This window comes from Calypte anna, chromosome 9 (assembly GCF_003957555.1).
Source record: "Calypte anna isolate BGI_N300 chromosome 9, bCalAnn1_v1.p, whole genome shotgun sequence".
In the NCBI taxonomy this organism is placed as follows: Eukaryota; Metazoa; Chordata; class Aves; order Apodiformes; family Trochilidae; genus Calypte; species Calypte anna.
Genome location: NC_044255.1, coordinates 310559 through 326023, shown reverse-complemented (window position 1 = coordinate 326023; position 15465 = coordinate 310559). Strand labels below are relative to the sequence as shown.

Sequence of the window (15465 nt, the reverse complement as noted above, 5' to 3'; positions counted from 1 at the left end):
CCTCTGCCTTGGTGGCTCTGCCCCTGTGTGGCTGTGGCTGCCCCTTCCAGGGGTGTGTGCAGTGCTGCAGCAGCCACAGCATCGCCTGAGGGGTCTGAAACAACCCTCAGGGCGTGGGAGAACGCGTGGCGACAATGCCACCCCCCAAAGGGGACCTCCCGCGGCCGTTTCTGGGCTGTGCAGAGGGGTGAGGATCTCCTCACAGCCAGGGGCAGGAGCCCGCCTCGGAGCAGCGCCCGGAGAGGCTGGGGAGGCCTCAGGGGGTTGGGGGGCTCAGGGGGTTTGTGAGCCTCAGGGAGGTTGGGAGTCTCAGGGGGGCTGGGGGGCTCAGGGAGGTTGGGGGACTTAAAGTGGTTGGGGGGGCTCAGGGGGCGTTGGGGGGCTAGGGAGGTTGGGGGGCTCAGGGGGGGTGGGGGGGCTCGGGGGTTGAGGGACTTCGGAGGGTTGGGGGGGTCTCAGGGAGGGTGGGGGCTCAGGGGGCTCGGGGATTGGGAGTGTCAGGAGGTTTGGGAGGCTCAGGGAGGGCTTAGGGGGGCTGGGGGGACTTCGGAGGGTTGGGGGGCTCAGGGGTGCCAGCGGGAGAGCCCCGAGGCCCATCCACGGGGGCTGGAGCAGGTCCTGTCCGGGCACTGCTCCTCTGCCTCGGTTCGGGCCCGTCGGAAGGGTTCGCTCTGCTCAGCTCTGCCGGGTGCGGGGCGTTCGCTGCGCAGGGTTCAGCCCCCCGAATGCGGGAGGTGCCCTCGGCTTCTACTGTAGTTCTTCCGTCCCTGGAGCGGCCAGGCCTGCTCTGCACGGGGCTCCGTATTTTCATTACGGGGGGGGAAAGGGAAGAAGCAGCGGACTCCAAGGCACCGGGAGGGGGGCTCCGGGCAGAGGCCGGGGCAGTGCCGTGTCCCGCCCGGTACGTGACACCGACACCGACACCGCCTGCGCAGCTTCCGGCACCTCGGGCCGGTGCCGCGGGTCGGTGTTTGGCCGCACCGGGGGGAGCTGCGATCTCCTGCACCCCCAGAGCCTTTTCCGGGGTCCCCCCGCCCGCCGCCTCCCCCGGTGCGGGGCCTCCCGCCCGCTCCCAGCACGCACCGCGCTCGCGGGGCTGCTCCCGCCCCCGCGGATCTTCGCGCTACCGTGCGCGGCTGGGAACGCTTCGCTCCGGAACGAGTGTGGCGCGGCTGCGTTTCCCGGGGGGTCCGTGTTTCCTCAGGGGCACTTCCTCCCCCGCAGCTCCGCTCATGGCCGTCCGGCTGCTCCTCAGGGCCTCCCGGCGCCTCCTGACCGGCACCGGGACCGGATCTGGATCTGGGGCCGGGACCGGGCGGGTGTCAGTCAGCACTGGGCCGCCTCCCCAGAAGAAGCGGTGGCTCCGCGCCTACCTGGAGCAGCAGCGTCTGGAGACGCCTCCGCAGCGGCGGTGAGAGCCGGGGCGGCCGTCAGGAGAGGGGGGGGCGGTGGCGGTGGCGGGGCCTGAGGGAGGGCAGAGCCACCGCAGTGTCACGGGGGGGGGAGAAGCAGGCGAAGCCCAGACCCTCGGCCACTTTCTCGTCACACGTGGGTTTTGCTGCTCCGGTTTGAGGGCTCCCGTGGCCGTGCGGAACCGGCGGCGTTCGGGGGCACCGCTCCGCCGGGCCGTGAGCTTGGGATCTTCGGTTCGGTGTTTGCTTCCAGTCCCGGGAAAGGAGGGATCCCCGCAGCAGACTCGGTCTGGTTCTGAGTCCGTTTTGTTTTGTTTATTTTGTCTGTCGCCTGCAGGTCAGAGAAGCCCAACTGGGATTACCACGCCGAGATAGAAGCTTTTAGGCACCGCCTGCAGGAGAATTTCTCTCTGGATGTTCTCAAGACGGCGTTTGTGAATCCCTGCTACATCGCAAGTGAGGAGGAGAGGCGGCGAGGGCTGGGGCTGGACAAGGAAATGGTTGCTCTTAACATCCAAGACAACAGCCAGCTGGCCGAACAGGGGCTCTGCTTTGTGCGTTCTTACCTGAGCCAGTGTTTTGAAGCTGCCTACCCAGATTTACCTGCAGAGGGGGTACGAGCACTTGTGGCTTTTCTGAGCAGTCAAGAACTCGTTGCCTACATAGCTCGGAACCTCTCAATCCAGGACCTGACTCTTTGCAAGGAGTTTCCTGTCCCACCTGAGGTGCTCCAGAGAACCTTCTTTGCTGTGATAGGGGCCTTGCTCAGCAGCAGTGGGCCTGAGAAAACAGGGATCTTTGTCAGGGTAAGTTGTTATTTGTGATGTGGTGTTGTACTCAGCAAAAACAAGATCTGAGGGTCTCAGAAGTTACAAGGGGAAAAAAAAAGGAAAAAGGTGAAGAAGTTCAATATTGCCCTGTAGTGGCCTGAGATGCAGGGAGGTTGGCAACAGTTGGAAAGTACCTGGAATGAGAGAGTTTAACCATGAGAGCTGTTGGGTGGTGGCTGCGGGTGTCTGGTGTGGTGGGGGTTTTGTTTCCTTGTTTTTCTTTAAGCAGCCAGGGCTGGTCAGGTGCATGCAATCATCATGTGCTTCTGCTTGGCTATTAGGATGTTTTAGCACTTGGTGACAGCTGTCTTGTATTCCATGTACTGTGCAATCAACTAATGAACTAATTCAGTGTCAAGTCAAATGTATCTTCAATTTAAAAAGAAAAAAAACGTTTTATATAAAGTATAGACTTATACATTTGTACACATAGGACTGCAAACACCAGAAAGTATCTCCCACAATAATGTTCAGTTAAAATGCAGGGTAACAAAGTAATTTTAGGAGCTGCTGTCATTTAGGATGTAATTTTAATGTAATTTAGTTTAGTTTAATTTAATTTAATTAATGCTGTAATTTTAGGAGCTGCAGTCATCCTTTTCACTTACTTCTAGCTGTGCAGAGAAATGTTTGTTAAAATCTCATTTCTGATGTGAGACCATTCAGAGGTCTCTGTAGGAGCAAGCAGCAGGTATCAGACAGGAGAATGATCCCAAGGGAAGCTCCCATGGGATGGTGGATTCCCTCCAGCCCTGCTGCAGAGCTCTGCTGAGGAGCAGCAGCACCCAGTGGCTCCCTGGGTGCCCTGAGCTGTGCACTGGTGTTGCCCTCACTCCTCTCTTGGGCTGGTGCTGGTCTTGGTCCAGGGTTGGTTTCTTGGCGTTTCCCAAGGTGCTCATCACCTTAGTGGCTGAATTGGGTTCGGCACTGCTGAGCAGAGCAGCACCAGTACCAGTACCTGTGTGTGGCTGTGTTGGAGCACTGGGGCTGCTTTCATCACTTTCAATTGGTTGTCAACTGTATTTAATGCCTTTTCATCTTGTTCTTTTGTTAGCAGATACCAGAAGCCAGAGCCTTCCTTACCTCTCCCACTAATTCTGACTTCTACTTATCTTTATCTAGGATTTTTTTATTCCACAGTTGATTGGAAAAGACCTCTTTGAAATCTGGGAAGTTGTAAATCCTATGGGCTTACTTGTGAAAGAGCTGACCAAGAGGAATATCCCCTCTCCAGAACCAAGAATTACCAGGCAGCTGGGAGTCAGCACAGTTCTGCCACTCTACTTTGTTGGGTTGTACTGGTTAGTAGTGTTCATGTCAAGTGAACAGGATTTAAGGGAGAGGGGAGGAGGAGGGAAGGTGAAACTTGGCAGTGGCTTCCTTATCCAATCAGCTGTTTGAGCATTGTCAGGTGCTTGGTGTAATGAGACATAAATCAGGCCTCTGATTGATTAAAGGGCTCTGCAGGCTGAGGAAGGGTCTGGAAGGGTCTGAGTGTGTCCTGAGTGGGGAAACCTGTGAGCAGCAGAACCAAAAGGCTGCAGAGGGAGCAGAGCTGTACCCAGGCTGTAGGGAAGGGCAAAGAGATGCAGCCAGCAAGGCAGGGGGGACTGAAGAGAGGCTTCCTTTGTACTGCAGAGAAGCTGTTCAGTTTTCAGGTCACAGGCAGTGTAAACCAGACAAGAATCACAGAATGGGCTGGGTTGGAAGGGAGCTCAGAGCTCATCAAGTCCAACCCTTGATCCACTCCCCCCGTGGTTCCCAGCCCATGGCACTCAGTGCCACATCCAGGCTCTTTGGAAAGATCTCCAGACACGGAGAATCCACTACTTCCCTGGGCAGCCCATTCCAATGCCTGAGCACCCTCTCCAGAAAGAAATTGAACACTGTGAGGAGTAGGTGATATATTAGGAGTCTGTATGCACAGTGTTATTCCAGGAAACTGATACTTTTCTAAGTGGAGTTTCCCTTGCTGAAGAGACAATATTATATTTGCAGGAAAGGCCAACACAGAACTGTTTGTGTGTACATGGAAACTCCTTGCAGTGTTCACAGGCACTGGAGAGAAAAGAAATCCAGCAGCCTGTATTCATTCACTACTGCTCAGGGTTTTATGATTTTAATTTTATTGTTTTTTTCCCCAAGTGATAAGAAGATCATTGCTGAAGGTCCTGGTGAAACCCTGCTTGCTGCAGAGGAAGAAGCTGCCCGTGTGGCACTGAGGAAGCTCTATGGGTACACAGAGAACAGGAGGCCTTGGGATTACTCCAAGCCCAAACAAGGATTGGCAGCTGAAAAAGCAATCAGCAGTAATTAGATCATAAAAACCATTTCTCTTTTCTCTCAAGAATTCGTGGCTTCCATGCTTAATACAGATGCATTTAGGAAAGCAGAGTTCAGTTTGGGTTTTGATCTCAAGTGCTTGGATTTTTCAAATTAAATATGGGATTAAAGTAAATAAAGTCTCTTTCTTTTGCACAATGTTTAGTATTTGCTCATCTTCCTAAACAGAAGGAGCCTGTTTCTGAATTTTTGCTTTTGACTGGGGTTTTCCATGTGTCTTAATGGTGTTTAAGAATGTGTGATAAAACTCCTCTGTGTAGAAAAAGGTCTCATCAGTGCTTCCACGGGGATTGTTTTGAGGGGATTGTTAATAAGGGGGTTGAAATACGGATACAACATTGGGCTTTGGATTGCATCTGGATTCATTTGTCCTGGACTTGTGAAAACGTGAGGTGTGATGTTGGTGACACTGATGCTGTTGGTGATCTGGTTAAAAAAAAAGCTGCAAATGACACTTTTGAGATCTCACTGCTTGCAGGTGGGTGACACAGATCTTATTTGCCATCCACGTTGGTTTCTCATGTAAGAGTACACTCTGAAATGGGCTGTGTTTTTAATTTTGTTTTTTTTAAGAAGCAAAATAAGGATCACAAAGGTCTGACCTCAAAGAATTCAGAGAGTTCTTTTTTAATGTTTAATGCTAGGCCGTTAGATAAGCTGCAGCTTTTTGGGCTGTTAGATAAGCTACAGCTTTTTGGGTTTTTCTCTCCCTTTTTTGTACTTTTCTGGTTTAGTCCAGGTAACTAATTCCTGTCTTTTTGGCCACTTGATTTTTGATAGCCATATATCTTGCTGTCATTTTCTCTTAAAAAAAAAAATAGAAGTCCAGGAATACTTCTTGTTTTAACTGTTGCTGGTATTGAAAGACAGAAGGTGAAAATAGAGTCATTTCACAGTTAATGCCAAGTTTAATTGAAGTTTGAAATTGTGGGTATAAAGTTCAAGCTTTTCTTGAAATTTATTAACCAAAGCTTTTTTGGTTGCTTTTTTTGTTGTTGTTGGGTTGGGGTTTGTTGTTTTTTGTTTTTGATAAATCAGAAATTTAAATAAGCTGCTCTGGTTTTATGTTGCCAGAAAAAGCCATAAAGAACTCAAACATCAAAAGATGTGTTGTCATTCTGTTTTGCAGGGCAAGGGGAGAGCAATGAACAGGAAACATTGGCAGAGCCCTACTTTTCCTTGTCCTTAAACTTTAAACAGGATCTAAACTATTGGAGTTCTCTTTCTGAGCTTTGAAGTGTAATGCTAAGAGATGCATTTAGAGTAGAGAAGCAAACTAAGGACAGATTGCTTTTATCTTTAAAAGTTGATGCCACCATTGTAATGTCAGTAGTTTTGTGTGGCTACCTTTTAAACTTGTCTAAGAAATTGTGGATTGTGTTCAGCAGCTGGTCAGTGGTTGCCAGTGGTGTAGTGCAGAGCTCTGTGGTGGACAGAGGTTGTTGATCTGTGTGACAGAATCAGAGGGAGCTGGGGGTGTTGAGGCTGGAGAAGAGGAGGCTCAGGGGAGACCTCATCACTCTCTACAACTCCCTGAAAGGAGGTTGGAGCCAGGGGGGGGTTGGTCTCTTTTCCCAGGCAACTCTCAGCAAGACAAGAGGGCAGGGTCTCAAGTTGTGCCAGGGGAGGTTTAGGTTGGAGATGAGAAAGAATTTCTTTCTGGAGAGGGTGCTCAGGCATTGGAATGGGCTGCCCAGGGAAGTAGTGGATTCTCCGTGTCTGGAGATCTTTCCAAAGAGCCTGGATGTGGCACTGAGTGCCATGGGCTGGGAACCACGGGGGGAGTGGATCAAGGGTTGGACTTGATGAGCTCTGAGGTCCCTTCCAACCCAGCCAATTCCATGACTCTATGAAAGGTGTCAGTGATCCTTTAAATCAGGAGCTGACTGCAGTGCAAATCATGATGCACCTGAGCCTGGGGCTGGGCTTTGGGAAGCTGGGCAGCTCTAGGGAGAAATGTTACCACTCTCATCCTTTTCTGCTTGAGCTTATGGCAGCTCCTTGTGACTTTTGGGCTGGTTTTGGCTGAGAGAATTTTCTTCACAGTAGCTGGTATGGGGCTGTGGTTTGGATTGGTGCTGGCAGCAGTGCCAGTAATGCAGAGATGTTTCCATGGTTGCTGAGCAGTGCTGACACAGGCAACGCCTCTTCTGCTTCTCACCCCACCAGCCAGGAGGCTGGGGGTGCACAAGCAGCTGGGAGGGGACACAGCTGGGACAGGTAACCCCAATTGACCAAAGGGAAATCTCAGGTAAAGCTGGGGGAAGAAGGAGGGGAAGGGGGGGGGGGATGTTCAGTGATTTATTTCTCTTCTTCAGTAACCAGTGTGTGTGTGGGGGGGTCTTGTGGAGTATCTCCTTCAGGGGGACATGTGCAATCAAGAAAATATTAATGAATCTGAGGAAGTGTTGTAGAACTAGTCCTGTAAAAGCAGAGGATTAGCCAGGGAGAAGCATTCCCACCACCAGAAGATGGCAATAAGTTGTCTAAAAGTTCTGGCTTTCTACAGTCAAGAAATCTGGTTCATTTAAAATAGTTTCAATAGAAAGAACTACAGCACAGCTTTTCCCTCTAAGTTATTAGCAAAAATACCAGTGCTGAGGATGGTAACCTAACAAAATGATTTCTAGAAATAACTCCAGTGACAGATAATGTTTAAGGAGAGAAATAGTCCAGAGAGAAAATGACTTCATTTGTTGAGTGTGCTAGTTGAATGCTAATGAAAATTATTATCTTTACTTTCAAATTACAGAAATATAAAGTGCTTACAAAATAATTTTTTTTATAATCCATCAGAAAAAAACCCTGGTGCTTTATTTGTGTGCCGGAAGGTTGATTATTCCATTACACAGATCTCCTCCATCAAGTAGCCACTGGCAATGGGCTCAGCAGAGCTGCTTTTATCATTTCATAGGGCTGCCATGATGAGGGGGGGTAAAGGCTTTGGAATGGTTTTAGATTGGAGTGGTTTGCCTATCTTTTTCTGTTTATAACATCACAATACAGTTCTGCTTTTACATTTCTTTGGCAGCAGGAATATATCTGTTAAATATTTCATTTCTGTCTCAAATATCATGTGATGTTACCTCAGCATGTAACACCCAATGGTTATTTGGATCCAGTGGGTTTGGATTGGAGTGGTTTGCCTATCATTTTCTGTTTATAACATCACAATACAGTTTTGCTTTTACATTTCTTTGGCAGTAGGAATATATCTGTTAAATATTTCATTTCTGTCTCAGATTCTTGTGATGTTACCTCAGTGTTTTCAGTCAGGCAGACACGTTCACCAACCTGTATCCCTGAAGCAGTCAGACAGCACTTGGAGCAGGGGAACAGTATTTCATTATTATTACCATTTAGCAGATCCCCAAGTGAGAATTTGTTATTTCTGTTGCCATTATTGCTTTAGGGCCAACTTCCCTTTGATGCACTTGCCCATATGGTTCCAATCCAAGGCCCCTGACATCACCACCTATTTTGCTCCCAGCTGCTGGGAGTCTGTGCTGACACCCAGTGCCCTGTGACTTCAGGTGTGATGTCAAAGTGTAGTTTCTGATAATTTCCTTGATTCAGTCTGTGTGTGAACAGCAGGCAGGCTGTTGGATATCCCTTTTCTTGGATTCCATTCTTGGAAATCCAGGCTGGTAGCAAAACTCTTTGTTGTGAGGTTTCAGAGTAGGTAATTTATTTATTCTTGTTGAATTTGTCAGTTTTTAGTTGGTTGTTTCAGCTTCCTACTGGGAGCTTGGCTGTAAGATCAAGGGTTTAGGGATGATCATGACCAGACTGAGTTTGATCGTATTTTACCTCATATGAGACAAAAACAGAGACTTCAAAAATAACAACTTTGAATATTTTTGTTCTTGACTCGAGTTTCACAGTCAAAATTTCCTAGTGACCAAAAACATCAGGGATGAAATAATAATAATAATAATAGATTTTATTATTAATAATAAAGAGTTATGATGATGCATGTTGAAATTTGAAATAAGCTTCAAATTTTCCCTCTAGAGAAAATCCCTCCCCCAGCACAGAAGGGATTTACTGTTAGCAACAGAACTGCTGCTGGATTGCCTGACTCTTACCAGATTATTTTTGAGACCTGCACCGAATGCTTTTCATTCTCCAAGGTAATTTCTATTTTTGAAGGATAACAAGACACTCTCTGCATGAACGTGTCACTCCAGTTTGTGTGGACAACCAGTTATTTGGATTTCATTATACAAGGGGATGAAAGTGGCTGTAGAGAGGACTGAGGGCAATTGAGGCCACTGCCTGGCAGTGCTAAGAGGCTCTAGGACATAGAAACCACAGGTGCTTGAGAGCAAGGCTGAGATTGTGGTCAAAACTCTAAAAATTCATTGCCTATTAGGTGCCCAGCTTATAATGAGGATGAAATAGAAATTAAATGCTTTGACAGGTGGGTTCATTCAGGGATCTCTGTCAATGGTGGAAAGACTGGGAGTATAAAACAAGCCTTTAGCCTGGCAAATCTCTAGGTCAGTAACAATGGAAACCTTCATTAATTATTATGAAACCTTTCTCAGTTAACAAGTCAGTTGCTTCATTTGTTTTATTTCAGTTTATTACACTGATAACCCTAACTGTGAATTACCCTGTGAATTACCACAGTTATGGCCTGGGCCCTGCACCCAGAGCCAGCTGTGCAGCCTGGCACATGTCTGGCAGCTGATGGAAGGAAGGGCAGCCACCTCCTCTATCTCCTGTCTGCAAGTGTCTGCACTTCAGTTGGGAACTTATCTGTGTGCACAAAGGTTGGTGCAGGGAGGGGGAAAGGGAACTGAAAGGTGGCTCTGCCCCCAGAGCAATGTCTATAAACTGGTGAGGAACACAGAGAAGCTGACAAATTGGAAAGCTGGCTCCAAGTAGTAAAGTCCTGAGGTGTGGAACAGCCCCATGCGAAGAGGAGCAGGATGCAAAACCCCCTTTGGTTTCACCAAATGGTTTAATAAAGTCAGAATAAACTTAAGGAGCTCTAAGGAAATTATACTCACAGTGTGACAAGTTGTAACAGTACGAGCAGACTTGATTAGAAGTTCAAAGTTGTAAGAAATGCTAAGCTTTTTTTTATTTTTTTTAATTGTTTAAAAATCCTTTGCAAATATTGGGGGCTTCATTTCTCAGATTCCTGTGAGTAGACACTATCTGAAATTTTTCACTCACTGTACTGTTTCAGAGTGTTTCCTTGTCCTCTTCTGTTAACTCTCTGGTCCACAAACCAAAATGAAGAGATAAACCCAAAAAAAGGTTTTGCTCTAGTCAGGATGCAGTGAAGTTCAGAGTAGTACCTCTGCAGTTCCCAAAATACATGTGGAATATTACTAATACTGTGCTCGTCATGCCATAATTTTTAGTTTGTTTCTTGGTTTTGTTGTGTTGGGTTCAGGGAGGTTTATTTGATTTATTTAAACATGTAAGCAGTAAATATTAAATATTCCTGTCATGTCATGAAAAAAGCTTCTTTGTTATCTCAACTGGTTTTTTTTTTGTCACTAAGCTGAAAAGCTAAAAAGGAGCTTTTCTCTCTTTCTATTCCAGTTAAGAAAGATGTTTTCCAATTGGCAAATACTTTCAAGTTCTGTATTCTCAATTGAAATGTATGCATTTTGTCTCAAAGACACATGCCTGTCATTGCCACTTACCAGAGAATGCATTCTTGAAAGAAATTTTAACTCTTGAAGTTATTGTTATCTGTAGCTATGACTTGAAGCATTAAGAACAGTCAATGCAAGGCAAGAATCTAAGGTGCTGAACAGCAGAATGCCCAGGAGGCCTCAATGCCTGGGGATTTACTTCTCATGTTAAATTAATTATTGTAAAGAAGCATTTTAGGGTTTGTCTTTTTATTTCCAAATGAAATGACATGAGGGAGCGTGCCAAAATGTTAGGAGTTGAGCAGTATTTTTTCCATGTATGGGTTGAGATTAGGCTTCTCCTGCAGAAACCTCCCTTAAGAGGATATGTGTGGCTACCAGGATTATCCCTATCCACTCCCTGCAGCTGCGCTGCCCTCTCATACATTCTCTGGGAGATTTTTTTTTATGTTCTGGGAGATTTTATTTTTTTTTTTTTGCATGTTGTGCATCTTGTCACTGCTCTCATTTTTAGCTTGTTAATGCTACAGAACTCCTCCCTTCTGCTTGAATACTGGAGTTGCAGTTTAGACAAGACCAATTCTCAGGTATTCAAGGAAGAAAACTTGATGACACTGTATCAAATTTCTGTATTACACTAATGAGAAACATTACACTATATTTGAAGGATCAGGTTTCCTTTTGTAGTCCGCTTCCAAATACTTTCTTTCAGAAACAGGGTGACTGAAGAACTTTTTTTTTCCATATTCACAGGACATATTTTCTTTATTATTTCTTTATTTATTTAACTGACAGCTGAATGCCCTGGCTCCCAAATTCCTGTGTTTTCTGTCTGTCTGCATAGCTTTACACCAAGGTACTGTTTCCTCCTCCTTCCAATACAAATTCATGTTTCCATAATTTTTAGTTACTCTAAACAGTGCACTAGATACCTGTTATGTTCACTGGTTTGTTTACTGCATTGCACAAAGCTCTGGTTTTCAGGCAAAATTCAAACACTACTACATTGCAGTCTCTGAGTTATCATCTCAGTCTTTTAGATAAGTGAGTCCATGATAGGTACTCTGTGGCTTGTCTTGGCACCTGAGACTCAGCCCACTTTTTCCTTCTTTTTGGAACTTTTTATTTCTATATTAAGAGTTTTGGACCTTTTTTTAATGTATGTGGATTCCAGCTGTAAACCCTGCTTCAGAATTGCCACAAGTACTAAAAGATGCCTGCTAAGAACAGCTATTTCTGCTGTAGTGTTCCCCAAAGCAGCCTTCAAGTGATGTTCATTAAAAGAATTAAAATTTTAGAGAAGTCTGAAGGAGAACATAGGAGTTTTGTAAAACCTGAGCAAATAACACTGGTTGAGATGATCTCCTGTCTATTTTAATAGTGTTTCCCTCACTGAATTAGCTTGCCAAAGTACCTGCAATCCTTTTTGACAAATCTAAGGCAGTCCTAAGACAGCACTAACTGACAGTAGTTTCCACAAATTAGCCTGGCTAATCAATAATTCAAACTCATCAGTGGAGAGGAACAAAGGCTTCTCTTCATTCCCATGGGAGTTTTACAGAAAACAGGCAGGAAATGCTCATCATCAAGTAGAAAAGGAAGAGCTGATCTTGAAAATACACAGTGTTTTAAATATAAATCTCATTCATAGGTCAATAAATAAGTTATGTTATATAAGCTTGAATGTGAACATTCAGTGGTTCAGAGAGCCAGGAGAAAATTTCCTGGTTTAGTACTTTCAGTATCCAAATGCTACAGGAATTGGTGCTGGTGTGGATGTCTTTTTAGACTGTCTCTCCTAATTTAGAACCAAGAATTAGACACAGCTAAACTGTCTTTCCATCACTGAGGTAAGTCTTGCAGCTCTTTGTCTCCTAATATTGTTTGCTTCCTTCTTGCTTTCATAGAATCATAGAATTGGCTGGGTTGGAAGGGACCTCAGAGATCATCAAGTCCAACCCTTGATCCACTCCCCCCGTGGTTCCCAGCCCATGGCACTCAGTGCCACATCCAGGCTCTTTGGAAAGATCTCCAGACACGGAGAATCCACTACTTCCCTGGGCAGCCCATTCCAATGCCTGATCACCCTCTCCAGAAAGAAATTCTTTCTCAGCTCCAACCTAAACCTCCCCTGGCACAACTTGAGACCCTTTGTGCCCTCTTGTCTTGCTGAGAGTTGCCTGGGAAAAGAGACCAACCCCCCCCGGCTCCAACCTCCTTTCAGGGAGTTGGAGAGAGTGATGAGGTCTTTCCTGAGCCTCCTCTTCTCCAGCCTCAACACCCCCAGCTCCCTCAGCCTCACCTCACAGCACTTGTGCTGGATCCCTTCACAGCCTCCTTGCTCTTCTCTGGACCTGCTCCAGCACCTCAATCTCCTTCCTGAACTTCCTGAGGGGCCCAGAACTGGACACAGGACTCAAGCTGTGGCCTCACCAGGGCTGAGTACAGGTTCCAGTCAGTTCAACAACCTCTCTCTTCTGCCTCTAGGCTGCCCTAACACCCCCAAGGGCCATTCCAGCAAATGTAAAATGTGCTATGGTTTACCATAGTTTTTCTTGCTGTTTACAGGATCTAATTATGAATGCACTCCCTTTTCAATTTAAAGGGTTTTACCATCCTCTAGCACATCCCTCTGCAAGGATGCATGAAACAATCATTTTACAAAAAGTCCTGTGATTTGTAGCACAGTTTATAGTGTCTCATTCAAATACAGGATCTTAGAGAATAACAGATAAAGCAATGCAAACCAAAATCAGTAACAGATACCCTAAAAATACAGGTACCATGAACTTGAAAATAAAACACCCACCTCACACACACACACACAATATTCCTAAGACAGATGTTTTGCTTTCTCTGCAAGTGTACGTGGGCATGTTCTTTCCACTACCTAGTCTGTGATTACAAACTGGAAAATGATCTTAAACCCTTGAGGCATGATGGAAATTCAAGAACTGTATCAAATAAAGGGACAAGGTTGAAATCTTGATAAACTTTCAACATCACTGACCAAGCTAGAAAACAGGAAGAGAATAATGCCTCAAACACTATCAAAATCTCTCACTGGGATGTAAAAATGAACAATTCCTGTAGCTTTGACAGAAACCATTCTGCTGAAATGTCCTCCCTAGAAATGAAGGAGCTGGAACAATCCTGCACCCAAAAATGGCTCACTCAAAAAAGTCTGCTCTTCACTGAGCCAGGTGCCTGAGGGACTTCACTAATCCTAAGGCAATAAAACACCTGGTTTTGGCATGACAGGCTCCTGAGGAGCTCTAGCAGCTCCAGTCCAGCCAGAAGAGCACACTTAACAACACAATTTAAGTATCATTGTTTAAGTAAGCACAATGTAAGTATCATAGCAGCTGCCTGCTCTTCTGAATTGAACAGCTTTCTGAATAGCTAAAATTCAATAACAATTATTTTTTTTATCAATGGATATACTTCCTTTAATGAAAAGAAAAATAACAGAAATCTCATGGAGAGTATTTCTGTGAGAAAGATGTTAATAGTTTAGTTAAACTTGAAAAAATGAAGAGAGGCAGGTGTACTGGATAACAAGTGCTACCTAATGGTTCATCCAGGAAATCTCAGTCCTTCCCATTGGAAGACCTCAAATCATCTGGAAGGTAACAGATTTTATTCAGACAAAAGGACCAATATGAAGACCTCAGATCAACTGGAAGGTAACAGATTTTATTCAGACAAAAGGACCAATATTTTTCACTATAGGATGCTACCTACTTGATTAATTTCAATACAGATTTTCCATTTGAACACTTTGGAAAAACTAATGACTGCAAGAATCTCATTGAAATGATAACTTACAATGGAAGCTGCATTCTTGGCAATTGATGTTCTGCTCTTAGCTAAGGGCAGAGATCCATAAGGCTTTTTAACCACCTCTGATGTTGGTCTGCTGTGTTAACTTCTTTCCATGTCATTCTCAGAGCTAACCCTTCTGCTTTGGAGCTCAGACTTGGATTGTTGTGCTGGCTGAAAATCACTTGCTACTCTTCGTTACTCAAAAGGAATGAGGTGTATGTCACACTAATAACACATAACATTTTAAAGAGAATAAACACTGCTAACCTGTGCATTCTGGTGTGACTGTGCCTTTATTGTGAAGTCTGTTTCCTCCACAGCTGCTGGGAGGGAGGGAGGGCTATTGATCATTTACCTTTTCTACTGGGTTAATGGTGAAGCAGGGGGTGAGAAATAGTAAATGTCATTTAAAATAAACATGATTCTGTGATTCAATCATTTTTGTCTGACTGTTTCTTGCGGTGAAATTCCCTAGTTTGCAAAAACTCTCAACAACCAATAATGATTTCTATAAACAGGACTGTGACTCTCTCCTGTTTTGAACTCTTAGTTCTGCTGCTTAAATAAGGCGAGGCTCAGACACACTGATTTATGCTCACTTCACTGTTTTTTTTTGATAAAGCACTTCAGTAAACATTTCTGCCAGCCAGGTGCACTTGCCATATTCTTTCTTAGCCTTTTCAGAAAGCCTTTCACTGACCAATATTGAGGTAGCAGTTTGCCACAGATTTGAGATACCTAATCCCAGGATTAATTCTGCATGCCCATCAGTAGTGAAGCAAGATGGATTTAATAGCCCATTAGTCTTTCAGCATGAGAATTTTCCTGTCACTTAGCCTGCTGGGTTAATTGCTTTAAAATGGATGTTATTGACCTGAATCCTAGTGACAAACACAGAATGTCTTATTCTTTTCCCAAATGTACATTCTTAGGCTCATTTCTTTTGGTCCTGACAATAAATACCCCAGATCATGTGCCTGAGTATTATAATTTATACCCTATTAGCCCATATTTAAGGGCTTACTGAAGCAACATCTTTCAGACATTATTACCCATGACTAGGCTAATTTTAAATCCTATTTTTTGTGTAAAGAGAAATGTTGCAAGAGTAATAAATCATTATTTTACTTCTTGTTAAGAAATAAATTTCCACGCTAAAAGCAGGTGCAGCAGGGATTAAGCACGTTTGGAATAAACAGCAGGTCAGTACATTTCCAACTACTAAATCTGGTAATTAGGAGGAAATGAGGTAGAACACATTTGGACAGAGGAATATAGGAAAGGAAATTCAGATTTTAGGGTAGAAAACCATAAAAATGTATCAGGAAAAAGAAAACCAAAGCATGACTCTGAAGAGTAGAGGGTTTATTCATGTGCATTACTTGTGGGTTTTTTTTTTTTTTTCCTTAGCAAATCACAAGCCTTAGATCCTTAGAA

General features: G+C 44.9%; 1 protein-coding gene across 1 annotated transcript; it reads left to right on the top strand.

The window, feature by feature from the left end:
- Positions 1-849: 849 nt before the first annotated feature.
- On the top strand, positions 850-4725 carry MRPL44 (mitochondrial ribosomal protein L44). Its single transcript, XM_030456544.1, has 4 exons — positions 850-1411; positions 1750-2218; positions 3365-3543; positions 4388-4725. Exons 1-4 carry the CDS (start codon positions 1233-1235, stop codon positions 4557-4559), a joined length of 999 nt encoding a protein of 332 aa, XP_030312404.1. The 5' UTR covers positions 850-1232; the 3' UTR covers positions 4560-4725.
- The last annotated feature ends 10740 nt before the right edge of the window (positions 4726-15465 follow it).

Bases quoted from the DNA above. Each gene is read 5' to 3' on its own strand.
- MRPL44 (XM_030456544.1), top strand. From the start codon at position 1,233: ATGGCCGTCCGGCTGCTCCTCAGGGCCTCCCGGCGCCTCCTGACCGGC. The intron at 1,412-1,749 runs GTGAGAGCCGGG...TGTCGCCTGCAG, and splicing joins GAGACGCCTCCGCAGCGGCG to GTCAGAGAAGCCCAACTGGG. The intron at 3,544-4,387 runs GTTAGTAGTGTT...TTTTTCCCCAAG, and splicing joins TACTTTGTTGGGTTGTACTG to TGATAAGAAGATCATTGCTG.